At 47.6% G+C, this 20,437-nt stretch overlaps 1 protein-coding gene and 2 long non-coding RNA genes across 10 annotated transcripts in view; 2 read left to right on the top strand and 1 right to left on the bottom strand.

Annotated features, from left to right (window-relative positions):
• APBB2 (amyloid beta precursor protein binding family B member 2) overlaps positions 1 to 20,437 on the bottom strand; it is a 381,984-nt gene that overhangs the window by 60,268 nt on the left and 301,279 nt on the right. For all 8 annotated transcript variants that reach the window (XM_029946674.1, XM_029946692.1, XM_029946683.1 and 5 more), the window contains 2 exons: positions 14,486 to 14,632; positions 11,651 to 11,778 (listed from right to left, as the gene is read on the bottom strand). In XM_029946674.1, coding sequence (XP_029802534.1) covers positions 11,651 to 11,778; positions 14,486 to 14,632 — 275 coding nt within the window. The remainder of the gene's footprint in view (positions 1 to 11,650; positions 11,779 to 14,485; positions 14,633 to 20,437) is intronic.
• LOC115298247 lies at positions 13,385 to 14,771 on the top strand. Its single transcript, XR_003911681.1, has 3 exons — positions 13,385 to 13,463; positions 13,562 to 13,693; positions 14,496 to 14,771. It is a non-coding gene; the product is annotated as an uncharacterized LOC115298247 (long non-coding RNA).
• The window catches only part of LOC115298242, a 7,390-nt gene continuing 2,777 nt past the window's right edge, over positions 15,825 to 20,437 (top strand). The window contains exons 1-2 of the long non-coding RNA XR_003911679.1: positions 15,825 to 15,963; positions 16,546 to 16,573. This is a non-coding gene — a long non-coding RNA (uncharacterized LOC115298242). The remainder of the gene's footprint in view (positions 15,964 to 16,545; positions 16,574 to 20,437) is intronic.

Raw genomic sequence — 20,437 nt, 5'->3', positions numbered from 1 at the left:
TGCGCCAGGCTGTGTGCTACAAGAGGGAGAGCAGGGTGCCTAAGGAGAGAGGCTGATGAGCAGGAGGAGAGCAGCACCTAGGCCCAGGGAGAAGCTGGTACAGCTCAGGTGGGCTGTGTGTGACAGTGGCAGGACGGACCTGAACCCAAGAGACAAGACTGAAGACTCGTTACAGGACAATTTTCATCCATTCTCCCTTTTCTCTACTAAAAAACAACTCCACCAAATATAAGTTATTCCCAGGATTTAATTCACAGCTACGGTATTTAAACACCAAGTCTGGGGGCGCCTGGGTGGCTCAGTCGGTTAAGCCTCCGACTTCGGCTCAGGTCAGATCTCACATTCATGGGTTTGAGCCCCGTGTCAGGCTCTGTGCTGACAGCTAGCTCAGAGCCTGGAGCCTACTTCCAGTTCTGTGTCTCCTTCTCTCTCTGCCCCTCCCCCTCTCATGCTCTGACTCTCTCTGTATCAAAAATAAATAAAACATTAAAAAAAAAATAAACACCAAGTCTGGCTTAATAAGAGAGCTAGAAGAACACTGAGCCTTTGGGGGGAGTGTCTAAACATCAATAGGAGCCTTTGAGGAGACATCAACTCATCAGTCAAGACTCACAGGGAACCAATAAAGGACAAATTTTAGATATTTAAAGACAAAGTGATGATAATCTCCCATGTGATTATATGTCTCCTAAATTTTTTACAATAGGTTACAGTTGACTATCTTAATAAAAACAGTTCCACTGGGGACGATGCATGAGATGTCTATGAAGCCCCCTCCACATCCCTGCCATCCTGACAACGACCCGCACTGCAGGCGGACAGTCGGGGACACTAAGAGCCCCCCCAGCATCAGTGCACCGGAAGTCCCATGTTTAAATGGTGAGGGTGGGATTTCTACTCCAGTGTTGCTACTCCAGTCAAGCTTCTCCTGACCTCCTGTGGCTCTCCAACACTTGACCTTACTGCACGAGGGGAGAACTCGAGTCCTACGTGATGTTTTCTAATTCTCGGCAACTGACTGTGTTACCGTGACACTGTAATAGAAGATGACGACTAAAAATTTGGTCTTTGTCCCAGTTCCTGGCACAAAACTCCTAAAACCCTTGTGATTTCCTCAATGACAGGAGCATCTTTTGTTATGATACTTGGACTTAGTCCCTGGTTCCTGGCATGAGAACTTTGAACACCTTCCTAATCTCCATCATGGACTGCTTCCTACGCTAAGATTATGGCTGCCTTCTCCCTCCCCCCAGATACTTTCAGGATGGGAGCCGGTCACTAGAAAGACTCAGGTGTGATTAAAGGGTGGAACTTTGAGCCCCACTCCCAACTCCAGGGAGAGGAGAGGGCAGGAGATTGAGTTTAATCACCAATGGCCAGTGATTTAATCTATCATAGGAAGCTTCCATAAAAAACCCTAAACAATAGGGTTTAGACAGAGCCTGGGTTGGCTAATGCATCAGATGTCAAGAGGGTCATGTGTCCCAAACTCTCCAGGGACAGAAGCTCAAAGTCCTGTGTTCACAACCCTTCTGGACCTCATCCTATACGTCTTCATCGGGCTGTTCATTTCCATCCTCCATAATAAACTGGTAAGAGTACATAAAGTGCCTCCCTGAGTTCTGTGAGCCATTCAGCAAATTATCAAACCCGAGGAGGGGCTGTGGGAGTCTCCGAATGATGGACTGGTCATGAGTATGAGCGCCCCGGAATTGCGACTAGAGGCTGAAGTCCGGGGAGTCTGGAGAGCTTACGGGCTGAGCCCTTAGCCTGGGGGGTCTGTACTACCTCTGGGTAGTTAGTGTCACAGGTGAATTAAACCGTAGGCCACCTAGAATTAGTATCTGCAGAGAACTTGAGAAGTTTTTGGTGTGAAAAACCCACACATTAGGTGTCAGAAGTGTTTTGTGACTAGTAATAGATCATAGGAGCCACATTATGTTCTCAATCATTGGATTTACCACGAAGCCAAAAATCTCTGATGACTACATCTGAGTAAAAGGGTTCAACGGGATGATCTGTGTATGAAAAGCAGTGGTCACCCATTCTCTGCAGTAACAGTAGGCTTTTACAAATTCATTAACAACTTAATCGTTACAGAGCATGTGCAACATGCTAGTAACCGAGGTAGGCTCTCGGTTAGAACACTTACAACTTTTTCTGCTCTCCAAAACACTAATCTGGGGTGTCTGGGTGGCTCAGTTGGTTAAGCATTCGACTCCGGGTTTCGGCTCATGATTGCATGGTTCACGGGCTCTGGCCCCGCACTGGGCTCTGTACTGACAGTGCAGAGTCTGCTTGGGATTCTCTCTCTCCCTCTCTCTACCCCTCTTCCACCTGTGCTCCCTTTCTCTCAAATAAATGCACTTAAAAAATTGTTTAAAAAAAAAAGACACTAATCCATGTTTAAGTGGGTTGTTAGGCTATTTCTCCACTAAAACTACTCTTCCTTCTGTTCTTGGAATGGTCCCAAGAAGATCAGGGTGCTGTGAGGACTGACAGAGAATTTCTGAAGCCAACTATGATCTAGCTCCCTCACGCTGCGACCAGAAAGGCCCATTCCTCATCTAGCTTGGGACTCAGTGTGTGGTGAAAGTTGCTTAGGGACCATCACCAGAATTTTCTGCTCTCTTGACACGACAACCCCACACCCTCACTTCGCTGGCTCGTGTGGAAACACGCTTCTGAGAAATGCTGGAGTACGTGCCGAACCAGGTAGCAAAACGGATGACGGGTTCCAGAGAAGACACCGTGGTCTTCACACAGTCATCAACCTGGACGGCAGCACCAGAGAGATCTGCTTGAAAATGCTCTCACACACTCCTAAAGGGACTCGTTCCTTGGACCATCATTTACAAGGTCTTTTCTTAAAGGTTATTCTAAGCTGCAAGTACTCACGAGCATCACGGCATGATTAATAGAAGGCAAGGAAGCCACTTCTAAAGAGATAAAATATAACTACAGTGTAAGCCAGCAATATGGTCAAGTAAATCCTGATGCCTCTGCTTATCATGGGCTGTACTAGAAAGAAATTAACTCTAGAGGTCACGATAATACTGTGGCATAGGGAGAGAATTATTGCTCTCCCTGAAGACGTTTCTCCCTGAGGCAAGACAGCACATACCCTAGATTAAACTTTCATCAGCAGACCTTGGGATTCCATCAATCTTTCATCACGAGTCCGCTCAGAGAAGCCCTCTGACTAGATGTCGATTAGGAAGCTCTCCATACTCCAGGCGGAGACGCTCTGATGACGCCGAAGGGAAGGCACAATGGCAAAGGGAAAACAGGTAAATTTCAGATGAGCGCAAAACCACCCAAGAGGCCCCCTCTTTCTGAATCCCTGTCCGCCCTGGATCATGGGCAACTGCTACCAGTTTGGAAGGGAAGTCTCCCTGGTGCAAGCACTGTTGCTTTGCCCACTGCGGGGTGCGGCTGACCGGAATGAACTCTCACACTCACTCGCTTGCTCACAAAAGCTTCTGGAATGCCCTCCCCGCGGCAGACGCGCCTTCCGCACCGTGGAGAAGTGGCTCCATTAGCCGGTGCTCCCTCTGGGGCCCACAAGGGACGGTGAACGCTGGAGACACAACCCCCCCAGATATCCGAACGAAAAAAACATACCAAGAACTGTATGTAGGAAACTAAAAGGGGAAAGAGGAACCAGAAAGAGGTTACACGGAGGCAACATTGCGAAGTGGGGCTGGGGGGGGTGCTATGACCTGCCGGGTTGAAGGAACAAAGCACAGAGGTTAGGGTTATTAAAACGTGGAAGCCTGGAGGGGCCCCAGGAAGGAGAACACTGAGGAAGTGGTGATGCCTGGCCATAGTGGCATCGCCAGGCTTGAAGGAGGGGCCCCAAGGCCCGGGGACCCAGACCTTTTAAGGGGCACGCCAGCCAGCTGTGTTGGTGGCTCTGAAGAAGGGGCGTGAAGAAGCTCGTTCTGCATTTCTGTGAATGCCGGGAATACGGCAAAGTGCAGTCTGAACTATGCAATGGCAGGAAGCAGCTTTTCTGGGGTGCTGCCCACAGAAACAGGGAGCGAAGTGAGGAGCGGCTCTCTTCTTCCGCCTCCAGCCTTGCAGTCTTCTAGGCAGAGCCTGGCAGGCAGCCAGCCAGAGCAGCACAGGCTCTTCCGCAGAGTCTGGAACTCAGAAAGCCAAGGCCCCCCCCACAACCCCCAACAAAGGGTGGGTGTGGAGCGGAGGCAGCAGTTACTACCTGGCTCAGGAACCAGGTCAGGACTCGGAAAGCTGAGGTGACTCGTCTCCACACCGCGCCAGAATGCTAGTCGTTCCACCTCTTCTTTTTCAATAGTAGTTTCGCTTGGTAAGTGTTTACCCAGCTCCATTTCCGAGTCCCTTGCAGCTGGGTGTGGCCAACGGGATGTGAACAGAATTGGAATACACATGGGGTGTGCAAGTTCCAGGTCATCTTGAAACTTAGAGATGAGTCCCTTGGCCTGGTCAGACTAGGACGACACTGGAGGGATGGCACAGCCACAACCTAGAAGGAGTCTGAGCCCGAGTTGTGCTGAGTTGTGCCGTGAGACGGTACTACATGTTGCAGACTGCTACAGGAGAACATGTCTCTGGTGTTTCAGAGAATGGACCTTAGAACACTTGGTGCAGCAGCCCAGCTGTACGCTATTTAATACAAAAAGGGTTAGCTCCAGGACAGCAGCAGGGCTGGGCCATGCTTACAGGTGCCCTGAGGAATGCCCGGAGAACTGAGGTACAGGTAGGAAAGGAGAGACCGTCAAAAAGGACTTTGCCTTTTTTATAAGGACCTCCTGAAGCAGCCACCATGACCCTAATTCTGCTTTGCATGCACTAGTATGCTAGTGTTCTTTCTCTAACGGGAGGAGGGCATCCTGGGTCCATTATGGCTGGGTCTCTATTCTTCTTTTTCTTTTTTTAAGCAACCCCCTAAAGATGTAAAAAACAAACAAACAAACATTCCTAGCTCAAATCCATACAAAACGAGGTCTCAGGGCCCTCGTTGGTCAGCTCCTGCTTTCATTTGGCAACTGTGGTCTTCTCTCCTCAATTAAGAAGCCAGATCTTTAAGGACAGGGACCAGCCCACAGAGTTCAAGGGTCTCCCTCCCGACCCCTGGTTGTTTTAGACCATCTGTCACCTCTTGTCAGGATGAACAGAGGAGCCTCCTCTTAGGACGGATGCAAGTCCCAGGAGTCTGGTCTCTGCGCTGTCGGAACCTGAAGCATCATCTAAGGTGAGTCACACCCTCTGTCCTGAGCTCCCTAATCTCTAAATAAAGAGGTTGGGAGACGTTATTACTAAACTGCTTTTTCAATTTAAAAGCCTCTGAGTCAAAGTTGTACATATTTTAATTAATTAACCTCAGTATTACTCAGAACTCTCCCTGCCCCCCATCCTACCCCCAAATAAAGCAGTGTTTTCAAAAGAAATTAAAACAAGACAATAGAGGCAGGAAAACAGGAGGAGGAAGTATGTGTAACAAGAGGCTTCTAAAACAACCAAGACCAGGCAGGGTCTTGCTGACTAAAATCTAAGTGATGAAAATATGAGAAAAAAAAATTGGTATACTTGAGACTCACTATATTCTTTAGATAAAAGTTTCTTGAGATCTTGACCAGATAAAACAATTATGTCAAGGTTAAATTCATTTGGAAATTCATGAATAATCTATTATTAGAAATTATTCATCAAATATAGAAAAGAGATGTATAAAGCATCTTCTAGAAAGAGGGGTTTCATAATACAAACCCTAAGCAAAAATAATATCACAAGATCAACATTTAACCCAAGAAAGTGCTTATAATTTTTTTAAAATGTTTATTTATTTTTGAGATAGAGACAGAGTGTGAGCAGGGGTGGGACAGAGAAAGAGAGAGGGAGACGCAGAATCTGAGGCAGGCTCCAGACCCTGAGCTGTAAGCACAGAGCCTGATGCGGGGCCTGAACCCACGAACCATGAGATCATGACCTGAGCTGAAGCCAGACGCTTAATGTGACTGAGCCACCCAGGTGCCCCAATTCTTCTTAAATATTCTTAATTCCAATTTTTCTTAAAAATGAAGGCAGCAACAGGGCACCTGGGTGGCTCAGTCAGTTGAGCATCCGACTTCGGCTCAGGTCATGATCTCATGGGTCTATGAGTTTGAGCCCCACATCAGGCTCTGTGCTGACAGCTCAGAGCCTGAAGCCTGCTTCGAATTCTGTGTCTCCCTCTTTCTCTTTGCTCCTCCCTGACTCATGCTCTCTCTCTCTGTCTCTTTTTCTCTCAAAAATAAACAAACATTAAAAAAATAAAAAAAACAAAAACAAAAACAAAGGCAACAATCTAGCGTTGGCACGAATTTAAATGATTGAGTTGACTGACCAGAGCAGCATTTTCAAAGTGTGCTCCACGTGACTGTATTTCCATGAAGAAAAGGGTCCTGGTGAAGATCAGCGCAGGAAAACCTCCAAGAGGGTCCAAGGAAAGGGGCTCTTTGCATTTTGTCTGACCCAGTTTCCCAACTGACCCTAAAATCTTGTTTTTCCCTCTCAAGGACAGCGTATGAACATCTTACCTCATTGTGCCCCACAGACAGGACTCCAGACGTCACTCGGGGGCACAGGCCACTTAGGGGGTCTGAAACCCTCTGACTCTCCTACCCGCCCCCTTTCCTTTCTCATGGGAAACAGACGGATCAGCAGACACTACTGCATGTTGGCAGTGTGTGCAGGGATCTGTGTGCCCAGATCCTTCCCGGAAGACAGGTCCACGTCTGCCCACAAGGGGAGAGGAGAGTCCCTGTTAAAAGTCCCCCATGTTCAGAAACTATGTTTGCTTGCTTCGGATACCTCTGTGACAGAAGAGGGAGAACGCTGTTTCCCAGGGTCTGAATGAGTAAGAAGAGAGCCGGGGCCAGCAGTCGGCACGGGCTCCTGACACGGGCTCGGGAAATCCTCCCCCCATCTTTAAATGACAGCCGGCAGGCTCACAGAGACAAGAGAGGCGGCTCTCCGGTGGTCTGCCTCAGTCACTGGGGGCAAAGTGCCAGCTCTGAGGCCCAGGTCCTCTTGCACCTGTGAGGACGCCCTCCTTCTCACAGCGGGAGGCAGCAGGGCAGGTGAATTTGGGTGCTCCCCAGTGCCACCTTACATGGAAATACAAGGCTTATGAACCCCCCTCTGCCAACCTCGAGGTCTGGGAGCCTTCGATTTATCCCACTGTGATCAAAGGGAACTGAAGTACAGGGGCGCCTGGGTGGCTCAGTCAGTTAGGCATTGGTTCGGGCTCCGGTCACGATCTCGAGGGTTTGTGAGTTTAAGCCCTGCATCAGGCTCTGCACTGGCTGCGTGAAGCCTGCTTGTGTTTCTCTCTCTCCCTCTCTCTCTGCCCTTCCCCTACTCACTGTCTCTGTCTCTCTCAAAATAAATAAATAAACTTAAAAAAAAAAAAGGAGCCAAAGTATAGAATAGCCAAGAGAGAGGAAGTAGTCTCTCTTTGCCAAGCAAAAATGCAAAAGTGCTCTACGAAACACCCCAATAAAGGCAGGCATAATCCTCAAGAATAAGGCAGGCACTTCATCCCAGTCCAGCAATGACCCCATGTTGGGGCCCATCCAGCCAGAAGTGCTGTATGGCCTTTGGGACCCTGCTTCCCCTGCTTGAAAATGTGTGCGCTTGACTGCTTGACCTAAATGGATCAGAGACTGGAGTTAGTTCTCCTATTGTTCATGCCACTTGGTAATTGTGGTTTCAGTAAATGGGCAGATTTTCTGATTGAAACTTCTCCCCTGGTTAGAGGCACCTTACTCACAGACTATTGTTAACCTTTAAAGAAAAATAGCCTTGTCATAAGCTTCAGTTAATATTACACTATGTACGTAAAATAAGACTCCTGCTGATGTATTTTTAGTGATAAATTATGTTTTTTGGTCTTCTGTATTGTACTCCATTTCTGTCTTTAACTTTCTGTTCTCTCTTCCATGAAAACAATGATCTATTCTAAAACATGTGATTCCTAAGAAGTTGCAAACAATGTAATCATTAAAAGAAAGATGTAATCACCTATGGTATATAAGACACCAAGTTTCACAGTAAAGTGTGGTCTCTTCCACCATTCATGTTGTCTGTGTTCTTTCTTGTAGATATTTCGCCGACACCAACCCCCTACTCAGGGACCCTTAGACTCTGGTGGGTGGGCTGGTCCCCTGCAACCCCACACCCCACAGAGAGCCAGCTTCCAGTATGACTGCAGCTTCTTTCAGTCCCTGGGAGAGAGGGTTCTCCAAATCAACTTTGCGGATCAGTGGGGGGTGTCACAGCCAGATCACCTCCTCACCCAAAGTAAATTTACCCCCTAAGAAACTTCTCCAGAGCGAATCAAAACCCCTCGAAAGCCTTAAGATCGTGCTAAATCCAAAGTAACTTTATAAATTCGGAAAGTCTAGGCTCAGTGGAGCACTCTGAATTTGAAGAAAGATTTTGTACCTTTCGTGCCTCTGGAATACAGACTTTTCTTCTTCCTTTGAACATCAAGAAATCCCCTAAGATCCCTTGCAAATGAATGCACTGCCCTGGTTTGATTTTCGGTGTGCGCCTGGTACCACTAACTGAACAGCAGATTATTCCAGGGCTAGAGGGGAAGGAAGAGAATGCAATCGCAGGAGCGCCTGCTTGCAAATCACATAGCCGAGTGTCAGTGCGAGGTAAGCTGTCCATGAATGTCAGGGACTTGCTGGGAGCCGCACCGGCCTTGCTGGATGACACGGTCTTGATTTGGAACATTGTGAGGCCTAATCAATAGCAACAGGCTTAATTTTACACGAGCAATGAGCTTACAGAAGGAGATGCTAGTTTCTGCCCCCATGGCAGAAGCCGTGCTACGTCTACCATTTCCTTACTGTGACCGTGTCATCCAGCGAGGCCTGTGCGGCTCCTAGCAGGGACTGTTACCAGTGTTGCCAGGAAATGGTTATCTTATTACTCACCAGAGAACACAGAGCCCAAGTTCCAAAGCCTGTGCCTCCTGAGTTATAAATCCGACCAACACGTCTTTGCTGGGCACCTAGAGTGCTGAGCTGGGCTTGTAAAGGGCTGCATTCACTGTATTGTCTCTTCCTCACATTTCATTAAACATCTCTTTTTAGAATTCAGAGACAGGGACAGAGAGAGAGAAAGGGAGAGGAGAAAGAAGAGGAGGAGGAGGAGAGAGAGAGGAGAAATCCCCTAAGAGATTCCATTTTCTCAGTAAGGAAAGTTACAAAGGAATGCAAAATGGGCTCATTTTTTGCAAGCAAAATGAAACACTTTTATGTTTTATTCATGCAAAGTGAAAACCCGTTTCCTTTGCAGCATTACAAATTGAATTTGCTCTTGTAAATTGCTGTAAGAAAAAAAAAAAGAATCAAAAGCAAAAGAAAGTTTAAAAAAAAAAGGCAGGAATACAAAAGCCCTTTCTTCCAGGGAATGAAAACTCAAGGGACCAATGGGGAGAAATAGAACCTTTCACTGGCAAACATACTTTTCTATTTACTGCTTGCAAAAGCAATGCAACTCCAGGGCCCCCAACCTAGTACAGGAGCTTGAGGTCCTGACAGCCAGAGCGGAACCCTGAGGGAATTTTTAAATTACACTTACCTGTTAACACCTAGTAAGAATAAGAAGTGGTTTAAAAACATGGTTAACCGTGTCCACATTTCGAAAAACATAACCAGGGCAGTACAGCCGAACTCACCCCGCTGTCACTGGGGGGTGGCGGGTGGGGAGGGGCTTCTTGCCTTGGAGGTTGGAGGCAAACTGAACTCATCGTGTCTGGAACAGCCCCTCACCCCCTGTATCAAATGATAAGCTGTCCTTGAAACCTCCCTGAGGTCTGACCCCTCCCATATTCACCCTGTCTTTGAAAGGAAGCAGTGTAGGGGTGGCCTGGGTGGCTCAGTCGGTTAAGCGTCCAGGCTCAGGTCATGATCTCAAGGTTCATGGGTTTGAGCCCCACGTTGGGCTCTGTGCTGACAGCTAGCTCAGAGCCTGGAGCCTGTCTTCAGATTCTGTGTCTCCCTCTCTCTCTCTCTCTCTCTGACCCTCCCCTGCTCATGCTGTCTCTCTCTGTCTCTCAAAAAAAAAAAAAAAAAAACCAGAAGAAAAAAAAGAAAGGAAGCAGTGTAATTAGATGTACCTGCTGGTCTCTGTTCCCTTCACAAATTAAGAGCTAACCTTCATTAACCATTTATCATGTCTCTGTCAATGTGCCGGTTAACATTACATACACAATTGTATATATACACAATATACACAAATGCTTGTACACACACACACACACACACACACACACACACACAACATACACAAAAGCTTTGTGGCCCCTATTATGATCCCCATTTCACAGATGAGAGAAACTGAGATTCAGAGCTTGAATAATTTTGCCAACCGGAGTTCTGAATATATATATTTTTTTATCCCTGAACATGTGGCGTTTAGCCTCAACTTCAAAAACTGGGTAGGCTGAAAACATCATCAATGAAAATCTGCCCACGGCTTAATCTTAAGAAAGGTGAACAACCCCATCTAGTTGTACGTGTACGTTGCTGTGGCTCCTGCTTAGAAACAACCTTGGCGGACAAGCAGGGAAGGAATGCGCATCCTACACCCTTCCATCAAGGCTAATGTTTCTAATGGTGAACAAACACCATCAGGTATTTTCCTCGTAAATTTAATCCATGCCTGTCGACTCGTCCCCCGCAGTGCCAGAGCTCTGGCGTGGCAAGTGAATGAGCTGTGTGCACGCACAGATTATCCACCCGTTCCCCCCGTGTGCCTGGCCCCGCTGTCACCGTTCATCACTCGGTCGCAAAAGCTCAGAGACACAACTGTGCCCTCAGGAAGCTTTATCCACTCAGCAGGCAGAAGACGCTTCTGCTTTTGCTTTTGTAGACTGTTTATTCTTATGTTTTAAGAGCTGAATGCATTTCATGTAACCCAATCACTTAACAATGGTATCCAAATATGAGGTCTGTGATAAGTGCCACTTTATTATCTAGAATATGTATTTGAACTTCCTTATTTCCAGCCATCATGGAGAACAGACGATTCACAACACATCTAAGAAGGACTTGCAGTAAATAACAAATGTTCAGGAGAATTTCAGAAAAACATCGCATGGAATTTCAATGTGACCAGACACATCAAATGTTAACAAAGTTCAGACAGCCCCAAGCCAAGAAGTTCCTGATCACCATGATTTCATGATCTAAAGCTCACGGTACAACGTCTCCCTTCGCACAAGCCCTCTAGGAAGGAGACACCAATAGGAGGGCTTCTGAAATACCTAAGATTAAGTCAGACTGCAGAAAAGAGGGGGAGGAAGGGGCAGGAGTCCAGGGAGCCTGGGTGAGTTAGCAACTCATGAGGAAGAGCAGCGGGAGGAGAAAGAACCAGAACTCGAAGAAAGGATTCAGAGTCGACAAAAGGTCTGAGAAGCAAAAACGGGGAAGGAAAATGGTTTGGAGGGTTTACGAGGCAGGGAGAGAGATGTGCTCTAATGTTTCACATGTCTAAGGACAGTCTAGTGTCACTTTCCATGTTCAGCGAGGGACAGCAATGGTGAGGCCACCCTCTGGCACGAAGGGAAGCCGGGAGCCGGCGGAGAGGGGATGAGCGGCGGGGCACTCACCGGCCGTTGTCTCGGCCCACGCCCCACACGCGGATGCTCGCGATGGGCTGGGAGTGGAGCACCGTGCGGTCCATGGGGTCCACCAGGCTGAGCGTGTCATTCTCCAGGATCAGGTACATGTCCTTCCCCTGGGACCCAAAAGAAAACATGCTCTTTTTCTCGGGAAGCTGAGGGTCGTGATGTGTGTAGCCATCTAGGGACATCATTTCAAGGGGCAAAAGAAGCCACCTCTGGAGTCTGTAAGCTGTTTTCCTAAGACAGCAACATCCTCTCCTAACTAAGCAGAGGTCTGGGGCGCCTGGGGGGCTCAGTCGACTCCTGATTTTGGCTCAGGTCATGATCACCCAGTTCCTGAGTTCAAGTCCCACGTTGGGCTCTGGGCTGACAGGATAGAGTCTGCTTGGGATTCTCTGTCTTCTTTTCTCTCTGTCTCTCCCTCCCCTGCTCATGCTCTCTCTCTCCCTTTCTCCCTCTCTCTCAAAAATAAAGAAACTTAAAAAAACATGCAGGAATCTTTCATATTCTCCCCACACCCAACTTCTCTCTCCCTTTCCAAGTCCTCCAAATGTGTCCCTAGCCTGCCTTCTAGCCAGCTCTTGTTTTTCATTATTTACAATTCTGAATCTTGACTCGGGGGAAAGAAGGCTAATGGAGGGGTTCCCTGGAGAGAATCTGGTCTTTCGCTAACTCCGTGCCTGCCATTCTCCATGCCTGCCTGTCTCTCTCCGGCCCTTCCTCTCCGGTCAGACCCTAGCGGGCATGTCCCCAATGGCCTTCCCACAGCCATGACCACCCCATCCCTTCTCGGCATTTACAGCACTTTGCGTCTATGTGATCTGGTTGACAAACAGCAGGTGCATTTCTGACATCTCTTGGGACTACACCAGCTAGTGTTTCCAGGACTTCATCACATCGCAGATATTATGTGATGAAAGCCTCTGGTTTAATGCTTGGTGGGATGTGGCCCGCAGTCCCCTTCCCGGAGCAGGGTGATGCCTTTCCTCGGGACTGACTCAGCTGAGAAACCTCCCAAAGGTCACAGAGGCTGTCTTTGTTGGTTAACTCCACTGACCATCTTTGCACTGCTGGTCAGAACCAATGCCAAGCCCCAGCTGGTCGTCTGAACTGAGAATGGCTGGCCGAGTGTGCAGTGTCCCTGAGTGAAAATGCAGCGTGGCTTCCGCTGGGTCATTCGGCATGCACGTGCCTTCCGTGCACGGCCTACTGATTTTCTCAGACACACAGCGGCTCCGGGCCGACCAGGTAAAGTCTTGCGAATTGGTTTTTGTTACCCAAACAGCAATGCGTATGTGCTGTCATGTTAAGATGAGACACTCATCTAACAGTCAAGACTGTATTTTCAGTTGGTCATGCAAACATGTAAGGAGCAGTGCTGTATGTGGTGAGGCTGGCAAAAAAGCAGAGCTCGCTGCCCTAAGCATTGAGCTACACTTATATACTGTGAACTAGAAATGCTGCCTGAAGAGTTTATTATTGAGAAGAAGAAGGACCTGAGAAAAACAGGAATGGCTTAGGAGGGTTAAGTAGGTGGGAAGACATAGCACCCTCACCCTCTACCCCATCCAAAGCTCGCTCTCTCTCTCTCTCTCTCTCTCTCTCTCCTATAGGAATCCTGCCAATTGGAGGTTCCTTTAGAATCTTACGAAGCTCTTTGAAGTGCCTGATGCTAAGAATGGTGATATTTATTAGTCATGCACATATTAGTGTAAGTTACGTTAACCTTTCTTCTAAGTCCTAGCTGAGATTTGTTCTTTTGTGGAATAGCATTTTGACTGAAGGAGCGAGAAAGCAGGTAGATAATTTGGTCTGGGTATTTGGGTGGGAGGTGGGAAGTAATGCAGTGAACGTAGGGAAAGCCAAATACCAAACCAATGTCCTTTCCTTGGACAGGAGAAAATTCTCCTGTTTTTTTCCCCCATGCTTGGGATCTAAAAGTCTGGACGCAATGCAGCCTAGCTCCGTTCTAGACTCCTCCACAGGAAGCCTCGGGAGCCCCCCTCTCATGATGACCCAGCTCCTAGGGTAAGTGACGAGGGCTCCTAACGGCCCATCACACAGCAGATGTCTGCTGCCAAGGTTCTGGCGCCCCTGGGCATGGCTGAGGGCCATAAATTCACACAGCAAGCGCTGTTTCAAGGTGCTCCTGATCCACCCATTCCCCAGACCTCAAAGCATAGCAGTCATACGGATTTTCCTGTTTGATATGATTTTTATACGAATTTGCTATTTTTAGTTATTACTTTCCTTTCTGAAATGATATCAACTAAGATTTCAAAACAGAATCACCTTGTTCAACGTGAGAAAGAATATATAGGCATTCATTCTAAAAGCTCGGGTATAATATTGATTTTCAGATTATAAGTAAAGCAGAATGTGTTATAAAAGGATAATTTGTCAACTTTTAGAGTACAGGGACATCGGACAATGTTGTGTGTGTGTGCAGGGGTCACATCACCCTTCGAGAATATGCCTTCGGAGAGCTCACCCCCTTCTTACAGGGTGCATCCAATATTGCATGCAAGTTTCTGGGCCCTAGCACCCACCCATGCATCTCTGGGGCTCAGAGATACCGGGTCGGACCCGGTCATAGAGACACAGAGAACTGTCTTCTGCCAGGGCCCAGTCCTCACTGGGATCTGGCCGCGCTAACAGGTAAATCAAAGGGCACATACGCCATGCCCACACTCCCTGCCTCCTGGGGAAATGCACCTGGTACTCAGCCTCAGCATCACGTCCTGCAGAGCTTGGGGGGTCTCAGCAAGCACACTGGAGTGTGAGCAAGCCGGCCACTAATTATTTCCACGTTTGACTCACCTCTCCCCAGATGCCGACTGTATCCCGGATGTCATTTTTGCAGTAAGAGAGCTGCCGGATGCAGTTGTTGACGGCAACGCTGCTCTTCCCAGGAGCGAGGTCCTCCTCTGCCATTTCTACCCATCCCAGAGAACGCACGGCGAAACACTGGAAGACAGAGCACAAAGTACACACTGACCTCGGCCCAGCTCCACCAGGTTACCAAAATCCCCCGCAAGGCACGCGTAATGCATCTTCAAGCGTCGAATTCAGCAGACAAATCCCCTAAATTGTTGGAAAATTAAAGTGTGACTGTTTTTTCACGACTAAAAAATATAGTGATAAATATCTTCTTGCCTACTTTTCTGTGTGTGTGTTCAGATTGTTTTCTGAGAGTAGATTTCTAGAAGTAGAATTACAAGGCTAATTAGTATGAAGGCTGTTAAGCTCCTTTATTATAAGGCATTTTTTAAAAAATAGTAAGAAATGCAACATCCGTGAGGTCTGCTACTTGTTACACACCTAGAAAAAGATAATGGGAGAGAGAAAGAATTAAATACATGTTAGGCATTTGCTTCTAATAATGATGAAGCAAAACGTGTTCTCTGGTACCCAGAAATGAAGGAAAGTGGGGGGGAAATGTGCTTTTGTGATAATAGTCTCAGGTCCGATAGCATCTGTAATTAGCACAAAATTCTGAAAGCCCGCATGATGTTCATAAAAGCTCATAAGTTGATGGACAAGTTCATAAGCACAAATTCCTCTGTTTTATCCTTTAGAGATATTTTATTTGCGATCACATTCCTTGTCTTCCTTTCAGAAATTCATTTCTATGATTGCTTCAAAATATAAAAAGTATTATATGCATATTGCTGCAAATAAGAAAATTCAAAGATGTATAAAAAAGAAACTCATGGGGCACGTGAGGGGTGATCTGGCTACAGATCTGCTTGCTGTCAATCACCAGAGTGCCAGGCAGGCGGCTGGATGGGGTCCCTCCCGAGGTGCACCTGCACTTGAAGAAGCTGCCTTCCCAGCCCAGCCCCGGGCAGACGAGGGGCCACGTTTCTGCAGGAACCCACAGGCCGGCTCTCCCAGAGCATCTTGTAAAGTCCCCAGAGTGAACGTCATGATCAGACTGAAGGGCAGGCAGTAATCTAGCTACGGGCACTGAGCAGGACTGCCTGACTGTTGACAAAGACAGAAACTGCCCACCACCTCCAGAAAGCCAACAGCGGGGGGCAAACCCCACCCCGGAACGGGACCGTGCCTCCGTTCTTTCCCTTAACCGCTGCCCTAAAGTAACCTCTAGCGTCATTATGATACATTAACACCGAGGTTCGAACCGCCCACCCCCAACGCACAGGGCTTGGCGGCCGGGGCAGTTCCAACAAGGACCACAGGGGGGCGGAAAAACGCCCCTTCCCCTCCGGTGGGAGGAGTCCCTTGGAGTAACTCACTAAGCTCCACCTTGTTGATTGCAGCCAGGCCCCAGGAAGGTAAAAACACAATGCCACATGATGGGGTTTTGAGGGTGATGGTGGGGTTTGGAGCTCATGGCCAAGAGAGAATTCCTGAGGCGTCTTTTGATGTAAAAACTAGCGATTTTATTAAAGCACAGGGACAGGACCTGTGGGCAGGAAGAGCTGCACTGTAAGTATGCTTTGGGGTGACTGTTTTATGGACTGGGGAGGAGGGAGATAAAATCAAGAGAGAGTTCCTAAAGGGATTGTCATACGCTAAAAGACAGATCACTGGAGGCCCTGCTATTGTCAAGCGAAGGCTGTTTTCCCCTCTAGCAAAGCATTAACAGTAAACCGAAGGGAGTTCCTGGAGAAACCTTATACTCTGTATTTGCCTCGAGTACTTGTCAATGGGATGTGCGTTATAATTGTACCTTTCATTTCCTTCTTGCTGTTGCTCCTCACATCACTATGGAGGGGAGGGTGAGTTGGGGCTCCAAGAAACTGAGTCTATAGGTTTTGGGAGATTAGGCTCTTGATAAGATTGCCTTTTTCCTGCAATTTACTAAGATATTTGTCAACTGATGGAGACTATCAGTTTGACCATTTGTTTCACAGGGCAGCAGAGAGCCTGAGGATGTCACACGTACGTATCTCACCTGGGGGGGGGGTGCGGTGGGGAGGGTGCTGTTAGCCTCTACTTGGCCCTCAGCTTGCCCCACACTCTCCTCAACAACCTGCCCTGGCCTGCTTTCGGATCTTTTCCCATCCCACCTGTAGTGGAAAACTCCGCTTCTCCACCTCCACCAAATAAGCGTGTGGAGGTTTTCCCAAACACCAACAAGCAGTTTGCAGACACCAGCTGGGTGTCCTACATTCAACTCCGTGCTGACGCTGCCTGGAGACTGCGCCACAGGACTGTCTCTCCCCGACCTCCCCGCTCCCCTCCCCCTTCAGATGCCAGGCAAGAGCCCAGGTTACAGACTGGAGGTTCGAACAACAACTCAGCTCACAGAACTCAGAAGCATTTTACGTCCTGGCTCCCACGCTCACCCAGGCACCCTGCTCTCCCCAATCTCCTCGTGTTCACCACCCTTTGGGGCTTGCATGGAGACTTCAATACTTAGGCAAGAGTGACTAATTCATTGGTCACTGGTGCACTGGTGACAGGACACAAACTTCAGTAAATCAGAGCTGAGGAACAGAGTCAGAGAGGGCTCTGGAACGGTCAGCACAATTGTGAGTGTACATATGTGGCCCAGAGCAGGGACAGCCTGGAGTAAAACCTCAGCTCTGATTTACTGGTACTGTGATCTTTCCAAGTGATTGATTCGATCCCAATTTTCCCCTCATTTATAAAAACGGAAAGAACACTCGGCGAACGTTTGTTGAATGGAAAGAGCAGATGAACAAAGTGCTACAATAAATCTTAACTGGAGTCATCAAAAGGGAAAAAAATGAAAGGACAGGGTTTGAAGTTAGGGTGACCACATGTTCCAACTGTCCCCACAATAGTTCTGGTTTATGTTTGCTGTTCTAGCAAAATCACTGAGTGGCTCCTTTTACTCTTAAAAGGGTCCCAGTTTGAATAATAAATTATTATAGTCACTCTAGTCAAATTCCAGTGATCTGCTTCTCCCGTGGAAACTGAGGTTTGAAGGAGATACTGTGATATGCCCAAATGGAAACAGGGTTCAAGATCGACAGAAGCTGCTACCAACAGACCATCTGGTGATCCTGGCAGAGACGGACGGCGAAACACCAGTATTATTGTGGAATGGTCAGATGCCCTTAAAACTAGAAGGCAGGAACACATTTTACCTGCTACAAAATCCTACAGCCTGTAAATACTCAAAAGACTTTGTTAACAGTGAGTAGGGAATATTGGCTGCTTATTGTCCCTTGAGTTCAAGATTTCAATCTAAACAAGCTCACTGAAACTCAAGGGTATTTTTCTTGGCTAAGAAATGCACATGGTACATGAAGTGTACCGTTTGTCACATTGATAAAAAGAAAACCACCCTTACTATATTATTGCAATGAATTTAAGTAATTTTCGTTGTGCAATCTTGCTGCTGTTGTAATTTGGTTTCTGATCTATGCAGCTTCACCACGGGCCCCCATGGCCTAAGTAAGAGGAAACAGGTGTAAGGTGAATGACGGAGCTCCACCAGGGAGCGAGCTCCACTTCCTATCAAAGAACCAAGCAGGAAAGAGCAAACTGTGCTGTTTGGTGCTGCCCCCGTGTGGCGAGCAAGGTTTACAACCAGCACCACCGCTTTTCCTTAAGCTCAGAAATAATGATGCTTAGTGTAATCAGCCCAGGGAATAAACATTTGTTTCAGGAGAGAGGGAAGAGCCCAAAATAGCCCATTAAAAAAAATCAAATATTTAATCAACCTCACTTTAAAAATACTTTTTCAGGGGGGTGGAGCCAAGATGGTGGAGAGGAAGGGAGCTCTGTAGATTCCGTCCACCCCATCTATCGAACTGAGAGGGACATTAGTCTCATCTGCAAGAGCGGAAGGAGAGAATACGGACTCCAGAAAGAAGGGAACCTCAAGGGTACCTGAGTGAGTGAGTGCGAACTGGGGAGATCTGAAAACGGGCCAGCCCAAGACGGGCAGGGGTGGCAGGAGCCCCAACCCAATGGCGGGGTAAGCACCCGGAGCCGGAGAGACAAAGGGAAGAGACAGAAAGTCTGAACACGCTCATAGTACTGTCTCTGGGGAAGAGGCAAAGAACGCTTGGCCGCACTTGGAGAGAGAAACACACTCCATAGATAACTGCTGGGTAGCTGGAATCCCGAACCCGGGTGGCGCAAGGGAAGGAACAGCTTCCAGCCCTAAGTCATCTCGGCGGGGAATCAGCGGCAGCTGCGGCTGCGCCAGGGCGCACACTTCGAACTTGGTTTTGGGAATGGGACCATGCACCGCATTTCCACGGCGCATCTCGCCCCCTGCACTGGCTGCGCAAATCCCGAATCCTGGGTGCCCACAGGAAAAAAGAGGATCCACACCTATGCGACTCCCGACAGGGAGTCGGCAGCGGGTGGAGGCTTGTGCACATGCCTAGGCTGCAGGAGCTCCCAGCTCATTTCCAGCAGAGCACAGCGCCTTGAGCAACAGCTATAGGAAGCCAAGGGAGACTCAATTTTTTTTTTCTTCTTTCTTTCCCCCATTGCAATCACGATCCTGGCTGGGGGTGGGGACTCCACAAGTGAGTCTGTGAAGGTGTGCACTTCACCTCCTGCTGCTCATTTCGCCTCATGCAGGGGCAGCTGAAATTCCTCCCTGAGCCAAGACAAACTGATTCCTCCCCCTAAGAAGCCAGACACCAAAACAAATACATTTCATCTGTGATAGCACAAATGTGCACGGACTGGAACTTTGAACCAATGCGGGCCTGGAAAATACAACTCGGCTCAACTGCGGCCCAAGGAGATCGAACTCATTAGAGTGGCCTACCTTGCTTAGTTTAGCGGAGCTTGGCTTTCCGCCATTCTAATCTCCATAGACACCAAGGCGGAGCCTCTGAGAGCAGCCTCCAAGACCTACCACATCAAACCACGCCTATCCACGAGGGGAGCTGTTTTTTTTAAATATAAAAATTTTTTTCTTCCCTTTTTTCATATGTATTTCTTTGTCATTATTACCTTTTTTTCCTTTTTCTTTACTTAATTCTTTTAAATTTTTACTCCTTATTTTCCTTTCTCCTTTCTCCCTTACTTTTTTACCTTCTTGCAACCCAGGTATATTCTCCTGTATCTCATCCTTACCTCTCCCCTCAACTGGTCATACACTTTTCAACTGTCTACTGTCCTTTGTGGTCTCCGACCCCCTTTTATATATTTTATTTTTTTTCTTCTTTCTCTTTTCTTTTTATTTTCTCTTCTCCTCTTCTTTTTGTCTCTTTCCTTCCCATTTTCTTTCTCTTCTTTCTCCCCTTTAATGTGTTTCTTTGTTTGATTTGTCTGTGTGTATGTGTGCTTCTGTTCCCTCTGTGTTTGTCTGTCTGTTTTCCTTCTTAGGACTACACCAAGAAACAAGCCAAAATGTGCAAGAAGGCGAGTCCCAAATATTGCAGAGTAGGGAAATAAAATACTCATAGGCGCAACAAGAGAAACCGAGAGACACCATAAAGAGAATATTTCCTGAAATGACAGGCCCTGGACAGTCAATAAGCCTCCTTTAACAGAGAAATATTAATAGGTGCACAGTGCACAACAAGCTTTCTAAAGGTGACAAGAAACAGAAAACTAGCAAAAATGACAAAACGAAGAAACTCTCCCCTGAAGAACTTCCAGGAGGAAGTCACAGCCACAGAACTGCTCAAGGCAGATCTAGACAACATACCAGATCAAGAATTTAAAAAGCTTGTCATAAGATTAATCGCTGGGGTTGAGAAAAGCATCAAAGAATCAACTGATGAGTTAAAAAAGGCTATAGGTGAGGTGAATAACAAACTGGAGGCAGCCACCTCAAGGATTGGCGAGGCAGAGAGAAGAATA

This window comes from Suricata suricatta, chromosome 1 (assembly GCF_006229205.1).
Source record: "Suricata suricatta isolate VVHF042 chromosome 1, meerkat_22Aug2017_6uvM2_HiC, whole genome shotgun sequence".
Taxonomy (NCBI): Eukaryota; Metazoa; Chordata; class Mammalia; order Carnivora; family Herpestidae; genus Suricata; species Suricata suricatta.
Note: the sequence above shows the minus strand (reverse complement) of the source record. Positions and strands in the feature narration are given on the sequence as shown.